We start from the raw sequence: 20,231 nt of genomic DNA, 5'->3' as shown, positions 1-20,231 counted from the left end.
GGGGGGGGGGAGATGAATAGAAAAGATGAGACGACATGAGAATTGAAAAGAAAAAGCGACGACTGTTTGCACGAGGACTTAAGCCCGAGAATACTTTATCACCCTCACCCGAGTCTCGACATGTCCCTCTTCTTGTCCTCGCTCTCAGATATAACGGCTTGCAAGTCCTCACGGCGGACGTAAAAGTTAGATTGCTGAAATAGTTTTGGTTAGTGGGGTCTTCGGTCTTGGTTCTTATCACAGTGTGATAACGCGTGAAACTGAAATGATGAATAAAAGAGAAGGATACGAGTGGTGAAGAAAAATCCGTGCAACTACGAAGACCATTCCATCACTCCATCCATATTCCCTTGGCTAACCGAAAATTCACGGCTAATTAATGTTCCAATTAATTGCTAATTAAGCTCGACGCATTTCCAAGCAAATTAAATTCCCCGGCGGATGCAACCGCGCATATACTTTTCACTCTTTGTATCCCAACGGATTCATCCCCATTCCTGGGTTCACTCATTCTCTCTCACTCATTATCACTCGTTCTCTCTTGGACGCACACAGCGGTCCATTCACCAGCAAGGGACCCTAAGCAAAGTTGACGCCCAGGAGGTAGCCGCCTCGAAACTTACCAGTCCCACCGCACATTGCACTTCTCCATCCCTCCAACTTCTCTCTCTTTTTTTTGCAACCTCTCCGTGCTCTCCTCCTTTTTCATTTTACTTTCTTTCGTCCTCACTTCCCCGTTTCTTTTCCTAACTCAGAAATCTCTGAGCCCCTTCGAAACTCACAAGGGACACCGGCTACTGCCAGCTCTCGCGCTTCCACGAAACTTTTCGTCTCGCTTTTTCATCCCGGATCAGTCTTTAATCGCCCCACCCCTCTCCTTCTCGGTCACAAGTGATACAACTACGTGTATTTTTTCCCCCTCCTTCCATCATTCTCCTCCCTTCCTCAACTCAAAGTTAAAGAACGACAAAAAATTTTCAAACTGAGTTCTTCCCGGGGGTTCGTTAATTTATCTTTTTCTTTTTCTCTCCGCTTTACTTGCTCGATTCCCTTTTTTTCCTCCTATTTTCGAGTCGGTATATAGATAAAGAAGAGAGTGGAAGGAAAAGACTCGTTATTCGATCTGGCGGTGAAGGGTTACCTTCAATTTCCCGCGCACGGCTGGCTGATGGTTTCCCGAGTACTGGGTTTTTCGTAATACGTGAAAAAGACGTATCGTAGGCGGTGGCTGGGGCCGGAGCGGGGTGGATTAAGGAAAAGGGGCAAGTACAAAGAGGATAAACAAACAGCTGGCGTCTCGGGAGGAAAAAAAAAGGAGAGAAAAAGCGCACGGACCCGAGTAAGACTCGACACTCTTGGGGTGGCTGGTGGCACTGGGGGGGGGGGGCAAAGGAAAATCGCATATACAGGTATATAAAACAAAAGAGTTGGAAGCTTGATACAAAAATCCTCTTCTATCCCCATACCCAGGGTAAATATTGTCTCGCACTATTCACAATTTGCTTTCGCGTCACAATACCACCACCGTTAACACTTCGTCGAGGTCCACCGAGAGAAAAATCTCTCTCACTTCCTACTTCTCAACATCCAAATATTCCCCAGGTTTCTTGTATTTTTTCACCCATTTTCCGTTACTCCTCTTCTTTTTTTGTCACATCTTATAATTCTCCGTTATATGTACATACTGCACTAAGCTCGATATGAGTTCTCACCCTCGGCATTCATTCGAGTTTCCACGTCACGCGGTCTTTTCACCATGTCCGTCTCCATCTCGCCCTTGTCCCCGGTATGAATGCAGTACGCGATCCATTGCAGATGAATTGCAACGGGGTGTTTCCAAACAAAAAAAAGGGTGGCAGAGAGATCATAATAATAGATACGATGATGAGAGATGAGTGATGGGATTCGTCCGTCTTTCCAAACTGTCAGAACGGGTAGATTAATTAACTACGCTCCATTCATTATCGCAAAGATAACAATACTATTGAAAAATTTTATATTCACTGCGCTCCACGTGCACTCCTCACTTATTGATTTTCATATTTACATTCAGCGAATATCAAGAAGATTAATGCCCCACTTTTGTGAATAATCTGATACGTATATTAATATTTTACACGGAGGTGTGATTACTCGGCGTCATTTGGGTAAACCCCAGAACATTGTCTCTAGTCGTTAAAGAGTAGACGAGGGGGGTTACAATTGCCAACTCACCGGTTGTAGGTCGGCAGGGGGTTGGGCAAAGCGCTGAGGCTCTTAACTGCCTCTCACGGCGTATAAGATATTCTAGTCTACAGCAATAAGTGGAAGCGTCCGAAGTAGGGTTACGAGCGACCATTAAGGCCATTCCATATTTGAAATTAGTTGGTTTACGGATTACCAGGAGTATATAACCAACCAGTATAAAACTGTGAGCTGGACGATGTCAGCATTATACACGTACCTATTCTTCAAAATTCCAGTTTTTCTCGACTAGGGAGTAAATACACGGAAAAAATATAGAGAGGCGACCGCGGCGAAATTTTAAAGTCTCTGGGGATTATAGAGACGGTTATAAAAGTTTATAATGGGTTGTAGTTGCAAGAAAAAGTGGGAAAGATTTTCGAAAGGCTCTAAAGGGTCGGAGAGGATCAAAATCTACAAAAACGTCGTGATGCCTCAATTTTCGACCGATTGAACTGAAATTTGAGTTGCGCACAGGTGATATCTGCACAAAAGAAAATAGAGGCGGATTTTAAAGATATTGATTTGTGATATGTATTTATATTTTTATCTCCTCAGTGATATGCCCTAATTTGTTATAATACGGACGAGATCCAAGTACATATTATCTCAATGAATTACAAATTCACATTTCACCTCGGTCTCCTCGTAAGATAGTACGGACTTGACTTTCGAGCATGTTATAATAAATTGGGGGCAATACGACTGGGGAGAAAAAAATATAAATACATATAAAAAATCAATATTCTTAAAATCTGTCTTTGTTTTTTTTATGTGCATATTTCAACTATGTATAAGCCAAATTTCAGCTCAATCACACTGAGAGAAAAATATAATTCTTCTGACTATATTCCATCACCATCGAATTATAGTCAAAAAGTCCTCAACAATTTTTCATGGGTTACGGTAACTATGGCCGGAGAAGGAATTACTACAATGGAATGTAGTCATTGCAACTATTTTATAGTTCTACTCACAATAGATTTGTCGTGGTTACTTTTGAACTTTGGTTAGTTTAACTGCATTTTGATTTGCAAAAATTACGCTTGTGAAGTTACTATAATGTTATGTGCCGCATACAAAAAGAAATCGGATCGTTCACTAAAATGCCTCAACTATTTTCTTATTGTAAATCGAACTTCAGATTTTTCTCTCAGTGCAGTTGAAAATTGAGTCACTTGACCGTGTTTGTAGATTTTGACCTATTTTGACCCGTTTTAACCCTCTAGAACCTTCCGAGAATCTCGGAGTTCGATTTTTTCCCACTTTTTTTCATTTACAACATATATCATAAACTTTTACAAGCGTCTATATAATACCCAGACTTTCAAATTTCACTGCGGTCTCCACTTAAATTATTTTTTCCTGTGGGAACATGGCAATTTTAAATATGCGAAAACTGGATGTAGGACCATACCCGCCGCATTCGAAAATTGACTGTTGAACATTATAAAAATTGAGAGTCGGTATAGTAGAAAGTGGTAGCATTAAAGGCAAATTTAAATGGACACGGAGAACAATTCGGTTAAAATAAATCAAATTTTAAAGGCTTTCGGTATCGTTCTCCATTACTACGTTTGCACAGTAATACTTAATTTTATATTCTCTCCATGTAGAGCGTGAGTGACAGGAATAATTGTAATGTATAGGCTGAGGACGAGTGAAAGAAAATGGTGGAAAAAATGATTGAAGGAACGTGAACACATGATAACTAAAGGTAATTAACATGCAGGGTAATTAGGACACTGGTGTCTCCTGAATTAATTAAAACCGTTTCAATTTCCCCGGCATTGCTGGGCAGATTACATCCGGACCCGAAATCGGCGATACAGATAGAAGGGGTGAATGATAGCGCGATGAGAATAGTGCAGAATAGGGTGAAAACCAGGGGGGGGAACAGAGGAATCGAGCCTACAACCCTGTGAGCTTCAATTTACGTTTGACTACTGAATTGTCCATTCGCTAGCGAAAATGTAATTACCCCATGGAAGAGATAGCGAGAGAAAGAGAAAGCTCATTAATTTACAATGTCGTGGAGAGTCAGAGAGAAAATAATACATGATGCTCGACTGATGAATGACGAAACATGACAAATGTGATTCTAATCAATCTTTATTGTAGTGTGTTATGTTAATTAATTATCCCATTCCTCGTGATATTATTTTAAAGTAGAACATTTTCAGAGGTCATTGAAATTAGCTGGCGTGTATTCAAGATGAGATAAATCAAATGGTAGTATTGATGGATCGGCTAATTGTGAATCTAACGGCATTTGAATAATTGAGATTGCACTTTGGTGCTTGGAGTCTAATTGAGATGGGAATGACACGACTGAGTCCATGGATGTATGTTCAAGTATTGGAGAACAAGAATTATTTATATATTGAGTGACACCTGCCGTCAACTCGAATTTGCTGTTCGAGACGCAACCACTTCTATATTGATCATTAAAAAATTACACTGATGGAAAGGAGTAGTTATTATTGACGATTGGATTTGGTTGGAGGGTTAGGGTCTATTCGTTCTCACCAAATGTTCATTCGTTAATAGTTCACAAATGCAGATTTGAGCAGCCTTATTTGACTCGACGTTCACCTTTCAAATGGACCGTTCGTTAACTATTGAGGATATCCAAGTATCTTTTACAGTTTGGTACAGACCACACTATAGATTCAACCATTTTCGATCAGCAAATTTGTCACGTAAATTGCGTTGACAAAAATTTGAAAAAAAAACATGAATATTCGGCGTCATTAAAATTACATTTTGCACAGAATTATCCCTTTTTAAAAAATTCGTTGTGTATAAATAAATAATTGAAATTGTTTAAACTTTCAGAAACCTTCTTTGTTAGGCATGAAATTGATTTCTGGTAAAATTCTGAACGTGAATAAATTTGTTAAGATTCGGAACAAATGATTTTTATTGCGGAAAATTGATTGTTTATAAATTATGTATAGAAAATGCATAAACTTCCTAATCTTTTTCAAATTTTTAAACTGCTTTCGAACAGATGAATATCGAGATTCAAATTGAAATCTGCAAAGTTTAAATAATAAAATCGTTGCAAAATGTCCGGAAACTTGGGGGCAAATGGGACTCAAATAAAAGCTCTGATGTTACTGACGACTGCAAAAGTAGAACAGCATTTCACTGCAGAATAAATAGCCAAAGTACGTGGGTAACCTTAAAGAATGTTTATTTCGTTATATTCACCTCTACTATTCGTTAATAGTTAACGAACATTGTCTGAAATAAATCAAACATTCTCTCAGTCTATGAACAAAAATTTAATGACAATCTTAAGCTTTCAAAAAGTTGTTCTATTACAATATTCCTTTACATAGATTTTTCAGGAATTTTTAAGACACGAAGAAATTTGTTAATAACAAATGAGTAATTCATTGAATCGAAATTTCGTTTGCGCCATTCGACACAGGAATGTATGGAGTATGTTCGGTAAAAATCTCAGAATTTTAAATAAAAATTATCTCGATAAACGAGAGATTTAAATATGCATCTGACATCGAATTCAGTTCCGCAATGTTTATGTGTTGAAGAAAAATATTAAAAATAGCTAAAAAAAACTAAATCGAGTCGCAGTGTGTTGATAATTTTATCCATTTCATGGGAAAAGTTTTAGAATTGCCATATCTACAATAGTACTAAAGATAATTAATTTTTACTAACCACGGAAAGGGTTGATAGCATAAGCTCTTGGGTCCATATGTGCCATGGACGCCGTACTTGAAGGGTTAATTAGTTTCCGAAGATATTTCACAATCCTTGATACATTTTGCTAAACGTAAATTTATTCTTGAAATTACACTTAACCGAACCTTTCAAACTGTAGTAAAACTCGTTTCGGCTATAGTAAATCTGAAATAAGCTCCGTGGTGGGAAATCAATATCATAAAAGCACTCTCAATTGCGCGAACTGGAGTAAAATCTGTCTGAAATACGTGAAGAATAGCATTTCGAATAATTCCAGTCCCACTCTCAGCAAATTTTCCGAGCTGTGGAAAAATCCAAGTATACACTTTCAAGATCATAAATCAACAGATAATCTCGTTATAAACGAAACTATTCTCCAGGTAGTTTTGGAGCAATTTCACTTTCTTACTGTACCAAATCCACAAGTTTTAAAAGTTAAGTGAAATGGTTGACAATAAAGTTGTCACGATAACGAGTGTGAAACGATATCACGAATAACTGGATCGTGAGAATATTTCTAAAATTCTTCTTTTTTCACCACTCTGGGGATTTTTCTTGTCCTCCCTCCATCTGCTCCAATGTCCGACGTTTCAAATCTTACTCCACTGTAATGGTTTTCAGATTTTTACCGTCACGTCAGTATGAGCACGCACAGTGCTATTTCGTGGAACATACTTTCAGTGGTTTTCCGTAATAGTCGGAGAACAATTCTTTGCACCGCTTTTTGCTCACTCACTCAAAAGCGTGTTACCATCTGAGAAAACCCCGTAATCACACATATTGCATGAAATATATGTTGTGGAAGGTATCTACTGTGATGCTATAAAGATAAAAATGTAGCGCTTAAAGTTTCACTGAGTGCGGAAATGACATTTCACGTGTGTATTCAAAGTTTTATTTCCCCCGTCTTGGCATTGTTGTCGTTTATTTCCATTTTTCGCATACCTAGCGGGAATACACTGTTAAATTTTTTTTGAAATGTCATGAAAAATATGATGGTAATTCTCATGAGTGACATCGAATCGGATTTAGGGGGAAAATGGTTGTGAAATTTCAAGTTTTTGGTAGCATTTAAGGAAATTCATGAGTTTTCAGTGAGAGTGAGATGGAAATTTCGACAACTTGATTGAATTTTGAATTTTTTCCTGAATTTTCCTAATTTTTATAAATTTTCACAAAATAATTGAATTGAAAAATCAAGTATTTTATTGATTTTCAGATCATTCGAACAGAAAATCAATGGAATATTTGATTTTTCAATGACAAGATTTTCTGAAATTTCAGTTGTAATCAACGGGACACTACTATGATTTTAAAAGTCACGGGCTATTGAAATGAGATTTCTCATACATTAAAGATGGATTATATATGTCTAAAAACGAATAATTAGTGCAAAAAAATGAATTGTTTATTGTTTGCTCCGCAGACGGTTAAAATGTTAAAAATAGTCCAGGGCCTCCAATTTTTGAGCTAGAAATTTTTTGAAGAAATGTGTACAATAACAATTACGAATTACTTTTTTGAATAAATGTTTCTAAAAGAATTGAGAATATATTTTTAAAATATTTTAAGGATAATTTTTCTGCCTATTTTACATGAATAGCGCAAATTTTTATATTAAACAAAACAAATTTAGCGATGTAGAAGTCGAATTCCAACAAACTAATTTGTAATTGTTATTGTACATAATTTTTCAAAAAATTTGAAAAAAACCTCTGTAATAACGAACAATAAAGAATTAATTTTTATGCACTAATTATTGGTTTTTAGACATATATAATCGATCTTCAATGCATGAGAAATCTCACTCCAATAGCCCGCGACTTTTAAAACTCATTGTAGTCTCCCCTTAAACGCGATAAAAATTTCCAGGATTTGGCGCGGAAAATTTGGACGAAAATTTTCAACAGTGTACATTGCACCGTTCATAGACTTGACAGTAGCTAAACTAATGTTTCCTCAGCATTGCCATCCCCATAGTTTGAACAAAATCACTAATTGGGTGAAACATTCAGAGTGGGTCGAGGAATAAAGCACCATCACAGTCGTCTATTATCAATTACGACGGTAGACGCAATAGATCCGCCAGTCACATAATACGTTAACCTCTATTCTCGTTTAACAGCGTTATAAATGTCCTCTATCGATTAATCTTGTTGGGCGAATGTGATTTTAATGTCTAGCCACTCGAATACTCTATTTTCTCCCATCCCACCCCCTTTGTCACCCGTAATAGCCGAGTGATGGGAGTCTGCCTGTGGTCAGACGTGAATTATTGATTGCAACAATTTTATTTGCTATAATACTGCTTGTGTAATATTGGAATGGCATTGATTTTGTACCTATTGAAGCTACACTGAGAAAAATATCGTCATAATATCACAAAACTAATTTCTTCAACCAAATATCCCGAGAAATTTCTCGGCATACGAATTGCGAATAATGTGTCAGGACTTGAACATGAACATTTCATGATAAAGTGTGAATTTCTTGCCATAAGAAATCGGTTTTTACAGAATTTTACAGAATTTTTAGTAAAACCTGAAATTTCATGATTTTTTTCCCCTACATCGCATTTCAGTAGCGAAGCAGTAAACCGGGTTAAATCGATTTTGAGTATTGGCCAGTTTTTGACGAATATCTCAGAATCTAAAAAAGATTTTAGAAAATTTTTTGCCATGATCTTTTTTTGTAGGTCTTGAGAAAAATGTTGGTATCTCTCTTAGATTCCGAGATATACATCAAAAACTGGCGAAAGTCAAAATCTACTTGACCCGGTTTACCGCTTCTCTACTGATTTAGTGTCACTGTCCTGAAAATTAGTAGTCAACTGTCCATGACATTTCATTTTTCTCTAACAGTATGATTATCATTAGGGGAACAGGACAAATGGAGATCCAATATATCTTTTCAATCCAGTTGCAGGTACGATTCGTTGAATTATTAGGCTTGTCGGGTTATACAGCTGAATCAGCACAAAGTTATCTATATAAAAGTGTACTTTACAGGCTTTCCGTGGCTTACTCGTAGTTTCGCATCTGAGCTTCCACCATCTTGATCCCTCATTCCGCTCATCTTAAATTAAATTAAAAGTAAGAGAAACCAATTAAGCTGCTCCGCAAAATTTCACGCGATCTCGTCGGTGGGAGAGAGCTTTGGGGGAGCTTCTCGGAATGCAGTACTTCTTTCCCATTAAGCTGCCTTCCGTTTGGCCACCAGACTCGGCGCCATTAAGCTGTTCGTTCTACCGTAAAAATGGGCAAGGTATAAGAAAGACAGTGTGGGAAGAAGTGTTAGGGAGTAAGAAGATGAGACAGGGTGCAGCCAGGATAAAGAGTAAGAGTGGGGAGTTGAAAAAAAAGTAAATTGTGGAATATCGCGGAGGTTAAACTTTTGGGGGAATTAACTTGGAATCCGACGATGAAGCAAAAAGAAACCGACAGTGGACAATTAATTATGCATGACATGATCCGTGCTGGAGTCGAGAAAAAATTAAGTGTCTGAGGGAGATGTTCGGGAGAGTGCTCCAGTGAACTTTCTGGTGAGATTGTGATGTTTCTGGCCAGAGGTTATGGATCGCCCATTCGTCACTGACACGGATTCCCATTTTCGCTGGAGTTTTTCGCTTTCTCGAATGAAGACAATTGAAATGGCTGTACGTGATGATTGAATTACAGATTCTTTGAATAAAGTGAATCTTTCGGTATTCAACATTCATCGGTATTTTTAGATTCTCTTGCCACATTATGTTATTCATGCATTACTTACGTTCGTGGACAGTAAGTTGAGCCACAGCGGTAACAGCATCCCCAACTCCATTCTCAGCAACACATTCCCATATTGTTTGATCCCTTTGAGGTCTGACTGGATCGATCCTCAGTAGCGAGCCATTTGCGTACGTTTTAGTATGGTATCGAGACTGCGATGCTATAAAAATAAAAAAAAATGGGAAAATTTTAAATATGTTGTAATGAATCCTTTCTCCCACTGCCAAATTAAAGTGTGAGGAGAGGGGATACAAGTCTAGGACACTGATGAGAAAGAGGAGTCTTGCATTTATAGAGATAATTAGTTCAATTTTCATTCTCATCCAATATTTTACATCATTCTCATATACTGTGTCTCAATTCGTAATATCGGTTTAGGTAATAATTTTCGCTGATCATACAATTAATTTTATAATAATTTAGGAAAGGAAATGGATTATATGATTTTGTCTATTATTGGAAGCTTATAACTTTATTATTTCAAGTTTCAAGTATTTAATAATTATATGGATAAATTTTACTGTAAGCATTGCCGAAATAAAGATAAAAATTGATTTCAATAATTTAATAAATACACCTAGGGAATAATACGATGTACACTGAAAGAAAAATCAACGTGATATCACCAATAAATGTCTTGAAGAATATGGCATACATATTGGACCAGTTCATGGTAGGTTTCAGACAAGAAAGCGGTGCTCTTCGGGCTAATGAAGTACATGATACTGAATAAAGAAAAAATATTCTTTATCGAAATGAGACGATATTCCTGAAAATGCAAGGAAAGTTTGAAAGAAGAAAAGGAATGATTGTTTTCCTTGCAACTGATTGTGATTGAGAGCAAATGACGGTTATAGTTTAGAAACTTTTGACGGCTTTCCCCTATATAAATTCTGTATTCGTTCAATATAGAAGTCGCTGACCTACGATTCACGAAATCGTGGCTTTTAGTATTTTGAGTCATTTTCTCATCCTCTGACACGAAAAAAACGATTTCTTAAGCCAAGAAATTTGAATTTTATCGTCAAGCGTTCATGTTCAAATGATGTACACTTCACCAAATTTTCACAGTGTCTCAATCATTATGCGGAATTCGTATCCCAAGCGATTTACCCTCCACACTGAAGGAAAAACGGCAGAGTTCTCAAACAAGTCTTACTTGTGCCAAAAAATCGTTTTTTTTTAAATTATCAAAAAAGGATCTTTTGTGCCAAACATGCGAAGCGTGCGCCGAGATTGAAAATTGTTATTGCAAAAATAGATTTAGTCTTTTCAAAAAAAATTTATTCTCCGTGTAAACAAGAAATGTAGTTTCTATCACTACTTCTTCGTTATTCGATGCTCCAGTACGTATTTTGCTCTTAGCAAAAGCTCGTTTTATATGAAACGAGGGATAGTAGTTTGTCGTTTCGGCTATTCAATAATTACAAACAAAAAATAGATTCCTAAATATAATAATAATAATATGACAGCTATCTTATAATTTAGGCACAAAATATTTCTTGACAAATGCACCGTCTTGTACACTGTTGAAAATTTTTGTCTGAAATTTCCGGTACACTTTTTGGAAATTTTTATCGAATTTAACTACCACTGAAATTCCGAGGAATTTCGTCATTGAAAATTCAGAATTTCGTGGAAAAATCACAAAGAACTGTTAATTTCAGTTCCATTTTTCCCTGAAAATGAATGAAAAACCAGAAAATTCCGGTAAATAGATTCTTGAATTTTCAGGACAGTGACGCTGAATGCGATTCAGGGGGAAAAATATCTAAATTTCAGATTTCACTGAAAATTTAATGTAGTTTGGCACTGAATATTCATACTAGATTGGAAATACAAATAAATGAAGGAATTTTTGTCTTTGCGCTGCATAAAATTCTGGAAGTTTACTGAATTCCCAGTGAAACCTGAAACTTCACGATTTTTCCCCTAAATCGTATTATGTGTCACTGTCCTGAAAATTAGTACTCAACTATCATGAAATTTCATTTTTTTCGTAACAGTATAAATGATCCGCTCCTTGAGCTAAATATTTCATTGTTGTTGAAAGCAAAGCAATTATTCATGTTTGAGACTTTGAAATTCGAACCAAAATTTTTTTTCGCAATTTTCAACTACCGATTTTGTTGGCCCAAACAAGACTTGTTTGAGAACTTGTTCATTTTTCTCTCAGTGCAGCGATGAGATATTTGGAGCAAGAAATGAGTCTTTGATACTATATCGATATTTATCTCAGTATAGTGATGCAATTGATGAAAAGACGTTAAACTTTCTTTAAACTATATGTAGGCAAGAATGAGAAGCCAGCATCTTCTCGAGAGAATCTCAAAGAACCAGCGTAGCATAGTTCCTTTCCAATTCTCTTTTGCCCGTACGAACGTCTGGTGCGGGACGAAAGCAGAGTGAAGAGTAGATTGACTGAGGGCTAGAGAGTTTTGGTTGGGTTGTGCGAGGAGGATGAACTCCAGGGAAACTCGGTGTCCCGTAGTAACTCGGGCGAAAGAGAATGAGAACACAGACGAAAGTAAGGAGACAATAAGATCACTTTGGAGTATCTCCGGTAGAAGTACACGGAGGAGGAAAAAAAAAAGTATATGTTAGAATGAAGAAAAAAATATATCAGAAAAAACTTACAGGTAATTTTCTTGCCGTTCTTGCGCCAGTGTATTTGGGGTGTTGGTGCACCATGGGCACTGCAGTAGAAACTTGCAATGCCTCCGGTCTTCACGTGCTGCGAGCGTGGCCTCATCAGGATTTGGGGTGGACCTGTTTGCAACAAAAATCAACGAGAACGATTTTTTAATATCACTTTATAGATTACTGTTGGAATCAAAATAAATGACATTTTGATAGGAACAAAGGAAGGCATAATATGCATTGAAATATGGAGAGAAAATGAAATATGGAGTCTATAGAATTTTTCTGTAATACCATACACATATATTTTTTTCATGACACCCCGCTATGAGTGCGAAACCAGTCAACCGGAAGTGGCCAATGCGAGAGGGTTAAATCTATACAGAAAGGCTGGCGAATGGGATTTTGCAATTTAATGGAAAGCATATCGAAAACGGCAACATTATAGTTACATCCTCTCGGTCTCTTCCCATTTTATTGTTATATCAATGTAGGCCAGATGGGCTCACGAGTGTGCTTATGCTCTTGGTCTTTTTCGATTATATGGGAATTCCTCCTCTCTCTGAATCTCCTCTCACTCTGGCACCCTTCGATGTATTTGCGGTAGTGTGGGAATACAGAATATTTATTTACCGCGCGTCCAGCGCATCAGCAGCACCTGCTGCGTCGTGACCCGATTCGATAATTTATAGCTGAATTAAAGAGACGTCAATGACCACCCACAAACTTTTAAATAGACGAAGAGAAGAGAATAATAATTTTTACATCCAGGGGTTGGGACCCGAGTTGAGGGAATAATTGAGATTATAAAAAAGCCGCATAATGATAAGCTGGGAGATTAATGCGAATTCATTATTGAGTTATGGAAAAAAATTCATTATTATGAACAGTAGCTCGCGTTTATCCCATGTCACGTCTTTGTCCCCTGAACGTAACCAATTATTCTAATGAATACTTGTTCCAGGACAATTGAGGTTAACCAAAACAGAGCAAGAAATATTGAAATAATCATAAAAAGAAAATGTATCGACCGCCACAGGGAGGTGATATTGGTTGGCGAGCAGTTTGAAAAATCGAACGAGTGAGTGTGCTTGAAACAAACGACAAACAGAACGGAAATAATTGCGCCGAGCCGAGGGCATTTGAAATCGGATGCCGGAAAGAGAGAGGGAGTGGGGAGGGAATTGAATGTACCCGTGTTGGTAGACGGTGTATGGGTGGGTAACGATGGAGAAAAGAGGTGAGGGGATAGAGGGGATGAAGGGTAGTGCTTTGAAAAAGCTCACGCGCGTGCCGGGCCAAAGCAACGGGGGGAAAGCCCGAGTGTACAAAGATTAAACGCCAGTGAAAATTAGATTGTGAATGCGATGCCGTGAACCGACCCGAGAGCGCTCTGCGTATACAAACGTAACCGTACGAAATGAACGTCAAACTGGCTTGTTGAAAAAAAAAGGAATCAAATAATAAATGAGAGATGAAAAAAAAGGCGAGAGAACTTGAACATTTATGCCTTGGAGCTTTCGATGCTTGAATGTTAATTATTCCATGAAGTAACTGAACGAATATCGCTTGAGGCATTGAAATATTGTAAACAATTGTAAATTGTAAACAATTTCATGGTGAAAAAAATGGAAAATTACTGTACAATGGAGGAAATCACGGAAAAATGTGAGGCAAAGGATAAATATTCCGGTTTGGGACGTAATTTATCATAAACGTACAGGAATATTCATGAGTTGTTAGTCAAAAAGTACTAGGAGGATGCGCTGTTAAAAATTTTCGTCTAAATTTTCCGTGCCAAATTTGGAAATTTTTATCGTGTTTAATTTCCACAGAAATTTCAGGAAATATCGCCATGAAAAAATTGAATATTCCATTGATTTTCTTTTCGAATTATCGGAAAATCAATAAAATACTTGATTGTTCAGTTGAATTATTCCGTGAAAATTCAGAAAAATCGGGAAAATTCAGGGAAAAATTGAAAATTCATGTCATTTTGTTTCTGAATATTCATGTTCCATTGAAATCTCAACCAAATCGTGAAATTTCCACCTCACTCCAACTGAAATTTGAAATTGAAATTTGATAATCATTTTTCCCCTAAATCCGATTCAACGTCACTTTCATGATTATTACTGTCAAATTTTCCATGAAGTTTCAAAAAATTTCTAACAGGGTTGGATATACCTCACCGCATTTTCATCGAATTTCTACGTTACAATTTTTCTTTGGTTTTCCTCGGTGTTGATATTCTCCTCGTATTTTGATGATTCAATGATGTGGATGTGAAATGAAAACAAAACAATGATAATTCTGTTTCATTTATTCGAAATCTCATAGGTCTCCTGTGGCCATAATCGATACCCTGCTGAATAGCACAATTGTTTGAATGACGCACCAACGCATAGCGAGCTGCAACTAGGAAACGGTAGGATGCTAATGCCCCTGTGTACGTGAGGCATCATTGATTGTAAACGTTTCGGAGCGTATGATGATCCCGTGTCAGCAAACTATGCAGTTCTGAGGGCCGGGCAAAATGGTGGATCCATATTTTATCCCCACTGTTTTTATTCTCCCCGCCCTTCTGCGGACGTGCATTACGAACCCGTGGGTTTGATTCTGAGCACAGGCTGATCATAAATAATTGCACGGACCTTATTCGCATTTTACCCCTCGAAATTCATTAGCGTATGCTTGCCAGCGCTGTCGATCAGCCATATAGAGTGGATTCAACCATTTTCCCCCCTCATCATCCACTCGATTTCTCTCCCACCACTTTTCCCTCGATTTTCATTGAACTCGATGTACGCTTTGGACATTTCACACGACAAATATTAATTTAATTGGAATGGGTTTCAGCTACCATGTGTATGTGCGGAATCGAATAATTGTTATAGGAATGTGGTATGAACATTGGACTTACGGATAAACAGATTATCGATTTTTGTACGTAACTTAGTTTCTGTTGTGATAGTAGAAAAAATTTAATCGAGAATAACCGATAACTAATTATATTCATTGAGCATGGTGAAAATGAAATAATTAATTCAATATGAATGGTCTTGTTCACATGCCAATATTCAATATTTATAATGTCGAAAATTTCAAGTCCAAGAGATTAATTTGAAATGGTAATTATAGATCACAATTTTCAATTACACTGGGATAAATTGTGTAACAAGTTATCAGTGAGACTTTATTCACTACCACTGGATTGTTTATCGATCAGAAAGTGCGACTGAACCGAAAAAAAAATTCTTGATTCATTTCACACGAAGGGAAAAGTTGAATGAAAATTATCTGGAAATTAATTTATGGGGAAAAGTTGAATGAAAATTATCTCTACGACAGGTAATTGTCGAGCGAAATTGTAATGTAATAATAAATACATTTTGTGGAGGATATTTTACGGTTCGTTCGAGAGAAAAAATACAAAAAATATCATTCACAATCACAGAAATATCTCCACATGTGTGAATGATTACCCAATATTGAGCAATCATTCACATTCATGAGGTAATTGGTGATAACATGATGGTAAATTTTACAGTTTCGGTGTAAATCACCCTCATGTTTAGTGAATTTTTTACCCCGATATAGGGTGAAAAAGACCTAGAAATGGATTCCGCTCCACGATTGTATGACTTGGTTGGTAACTGTTCTCCAATTTTTTTCTCCGTGCTAGTAAATTTCATCAACTTCGATCGAGTATCTCTAAAAAGTCTCAAGTCAAGTTGGTGTCAAATTAAATTTTACTTTTATTCTACCACTTTCCATTACACTGTTAAAAGTTTGTATCTGAAATTTCCGGTGCACTTTTCGGAAATTTTTATCGAATTTAATTACCACTGAAATTTCAAGGAATTTCGTCATTGAAAATTCAGAATTTCGTGGAAAAATCAAAGAGAACTGTAAATCTCAGTTCCATTTTTCCCCTGAAAATGAATAGAAAACCAGAAAATTCCGGTAAATATATTCTTGCATTTTCAGTACCGTGACACTGAATGCGATTTAGGAGGAAAAAAATAATGAAATTTCAGATTTATCTGAAAATTCAATGTAATTGGGCACTGAATATTTATATTAGATTGGAAATTCAAAGGATTTAAGGAATTCTCGTATTTATGCTGCTTAAAATTCTGGAATTTTACTGAATATTCAGTGAAACCTGAAGTTTCATGATTCTTTTCCTCCTAAATCGCATTTAGTGTTACTGTCCTGAAAATTAATAGTCAACTGCCCATGAAATTTCATTTTTTTTTACAACAGTGTACACCGACTCACAATTTTTACTTGTTTTTTTCGTGTTTAACGGTAAAAAATAATCTTAAATTTTTTCCGTGAAGAAGCGATGCTATATGCTCCGTCACCCTCAATGTTTCTACACTGATAGAAAGGATGAGTTATTGTTAACGAATGGATTTGGTTGGAGACCAGAGTCTATTCCGTCTCACCAAATGTTCATTCGTTAATAGTTAACAAATGCATATTTGAGGGGCCTTGCTTGACTCGATTTTCACTTTTTAAGTGAACCATTCGTTAACTATTAACGAATATTAACGAATCTCGTTTGGAATAAATGAATCAGTCTATCAGTGTCTATACAACAAGCAATGAAGTTACCCTAACCTTGTAAAGACTGGAATTGCTATCAATAATACACCACCTAACAGATCGCCTAGGTAGGTAGGGGGTCCATACAATACCACTGGACTTATTGGTCTCCGCTATCAAATGACAGGTTATTTACAAGGACAGCGACGTGAATGCTAATTCTCGGATTTTATCCTCATAAATATCAGACCTGACGAGACTGAAACCAATAAGATGGGTGAAACCAATAAGTCCGGCGGGATATAGACCTCCTAACTATCTAGGTGATGCATTAGGTTGTATTATGGATAACAATTGAAGGCTTTACAAGGCTAGGTTACTTTCACTGGTTGTTTCATGTAGAGACAGATGGTGAAGGGATAGCATATAGCATCCCTCCTCCATAACACGGATACACTTTTAACAATTTTTGTCTGAATTTTGCGTGCCGAATCCTGGAAATTTTTATCGTGTTTAATTTCCACTGAAATTTCAAGAAATATTGACATAGAAAAATCAAATATTCCATTAAGTTTTGGTTCAAATGATCTGAAAATCAATAAAATTTAGAAAAATCAGGAAAATTCAAGGAAAAATTGAAAATTCATGTCACTCTGCTTTTGAATATTCATGTTTCATTGAAAATTCAATCAACTTGTGAAATTTACATCTCACTCACACTGAAAACTCATGAATTTCCTCGAATTCTACCTAAAACCTGAAATTTCATAACCATGTTTCTCCTAAATTCGATTCAATGCCACTCTCATCGGAATTACTATCATATTTTCCATGAAATTTCAAAAAATTTCTAACAGTGGACTAAAAAAAATAAACTTTCGTCAAGACTTTGGACACTTTGTCCTTGTCCAAACGACGAGGATGTTTTTTCTATGACAAGAAAGTGATTTCTTAAACCAAGACTAGTTCTATCAATTCATTCAATAGTTTTTAGCCTCTAATCTGTCAAATTTTTCCATGTTTACTGAAACATATTTACTTGAGACATGTAATTTTTCTTCAACCGCTCAATTCTACAGACATCTGAACTCACTCGAATCGAGTAGAAGAATCGTCAATCGTCAAGTATTTATTGTTTGATGATTTCTCTTAGGCACTTTCAATGTTTCGATATGTAATATATGTATTCATGATGTAACGCGGAGCGATACTGATAAATGCGAATTTATTCGCGTTCCGTGAAACGCAAACAATCTGAGATTTAAGGCATTGAAAATAATTTACTTCTTTCAAGTAAAAATGCTCTACATATTAGGAAATTTTCCTCTCCGTGTAGTAATAAATTCCGCCACACGAGTACTTGACGTGTTTGGTAATTTGTCTCCAACTTTTTTCGTGCCGATTCACTATGACAGACACATGGAGGTACTGCTAATGGCTGTTTTCTGCTAAACAAAACACACCTTTGTTGCCGTTAACAAACCGCACTGTGTTTGTTGATTCTCCTCGACGCTCACGACGGATTTCGTTGCAGCGCTATTACTTTTTTTGGTGTAGCTTTCACGCACCTTTCGCTAACACTTAACGTTGTGTTAATACTCTCAGACATGTTTATAGAATGGAACTAATAGCTTATGCATAAACTACAGAATATTTGGTGTAAACCACGGTTGGTAGGGAATAGTGAGGCCACTAGAAATACGTAGAATTTGCAGAACTTCGATACGTATGCAAAACCGATTGTGTTTGACCAACTTTTCATTCAAGAATTTCCATTAGTCAGTGAAGTCAAGCCACAGACAACGAGAATCAAGAGAATAGAAGAGGTAGGAGGGGTGCACATGGTACTGATGGAGGGAATGAGAGAGGCGGAGGTTGGATAGAATGAAGAGAACTGGGGGTTGGGTACAGGTAGAAAGCAGTTTTGGCCGAGGTCGACGAATGATTTCAAATCAACATGTCTGGTAGTGCGGATAATTCAATTTGAATATGTATTCGACTCGGAATCTCTCTCTGGCTAAATCTACAGATTCACTTTTTAAATTCGCACTCTCTGTTTTCGACCTTTCACACATATTTTTCCATCTCAATTCTTTTTTTGTCTTCATTGCTATGGTTGTGATGATCGTTAAGGAAATGGAACAGTTGCTGATTTTAAATTTAGTGGACGGAGGAAAAACTTCAGGAAAAATTGCATGACAAAATGTAAAAGTGATGGGAAAGGGTCTTTCAGGAATTTTTATGAAAAAACTAGAAAAAAATCTGAAGCGAAAAAGAGGGAAATGAATTGTCCCTCATGAGTTCTGGGAATTTTATGGATCGAAGCGTAGTTTTTATGTGTTGAAACTCAATTATTACGTAACACTTCGTGAAAATAAGTAGGTTTTTGGTAGTGCTATTTTGAGAAATTTTTCTTCTGAAACTGAGTAACCACACACTGATAGACTGATTCATTTATGTCAAACGAGATTCGTTACCTATTAAAGAATGTCGGAGTGAATATGCGTTAATAGTTAACGAATGGTTCACTTGAAAGGTGAAAATCGAGTCAAGCAAGGCCCCTCAAATGTGCATTTTTTAACTATTAATGAATGAACACTTGGTGAGACCGAACAGACCCTCGTCTTCAACCAAATCCATCCGTTAATAATAACTAATCCGTTCTATCAGTGCAGGGAGAGAAAAGTTGGATAAAAATCATCTAAAAAACAACGGCAAATATCACTATACCAAAAGTGAAACCAAAAAACAACGGAGAAAAATTCCCTATTCATCTCTCATCTTTGCTCCAATATAGGATAAAAACGGCCTAGAAATGGCTTGTTCGGTAATTTCCCCGACTTTTGTCTCCGTGCAGTTTCATATTCTCAGCACAATACCTCCTAGAACCATAAGCCTCTTGTTTCTCTATTTTTTCAAAGTACAATTGATAAAATTTCGAGAATCTCTCGTCTACCACGCTCGCCTCGACGCCATATAAATCCCCACGCGAAATAAATGCTCTACCAGTTTAATCATTATTATTAGGACACTAAAAACGCCCGAGTGGCAATTGATCGCGTATATATCGCTTCTCCACAGGTATTAAAACTCGTCGCCAGGTCATTACTCCGTGTAGGTGTATGAAGCATCGTCTGCGTATCGATGTAATAAACGTGCCGTAGCAAAACAGCATTTTACGCAGTAAAAAGCGCATTACTCCGCGACTGGCGAAGATGGCGATGGTAAATGGCTGTGGAAATGTACGATCTGTGTCAACGTAGGTCCCTCTCTTCCCTTTTCTCTGTACACAATTCCAAAACCTTCCCTCGACCCCTGTGAGTGTTGCGAGGG

General features: G+C 36.9%; 1 protein-coding gene across 2 annotated transcripts in view; it reads right to left on the bottom strand.

Annotated features, from left to right (window-relative positions):
• Positions 1-20,231, bottom strand: part of LOC107041001 (tyrosine-protein phosphatase Lar) — a 295,087-nt gene that overhangs the window by 96,889 nt on the left and 177,967 nt on the right. For both annotated transcript variants that reach the window (XM_015261349.2, XM_015261350.2), the window contains exons 4-5: positions 12,342-12,473; positions 9,706-9,864 (exon numbers count right to left, since the gene is read on the bottom strand). In XM_015261349.2, the coding sequence (XP_015116835.1) occupies positions 9,706-9,864; positions 12,342-12,473 (291 nt within the window). The remainder of the gene's footprint in view (positions 1-9,705; positions 9,865-12,341; positions 12,474-20,231) is intronic.

The sequence above is a fragment of the Diachasma alloeum genome, unplaced genomic scaffold (assembly GCF_001412515.2).
Source record: "Diachasma alloeum isolate Michigan unplaced genomic scaffold, Dall2.0 Dall_scaffold_00353, whole genome shotgun sequence".
NCBI lineage: Eukaryota > Metazoa > Arthropoda > Insecta > Hymenoptera > Braconidae > Diachasma > Diachasma alloeum.
Note: the sequence above shows the minus strand (reverse complement) of the source record. Positions and strands in the feature narration are given on the sequence as shown.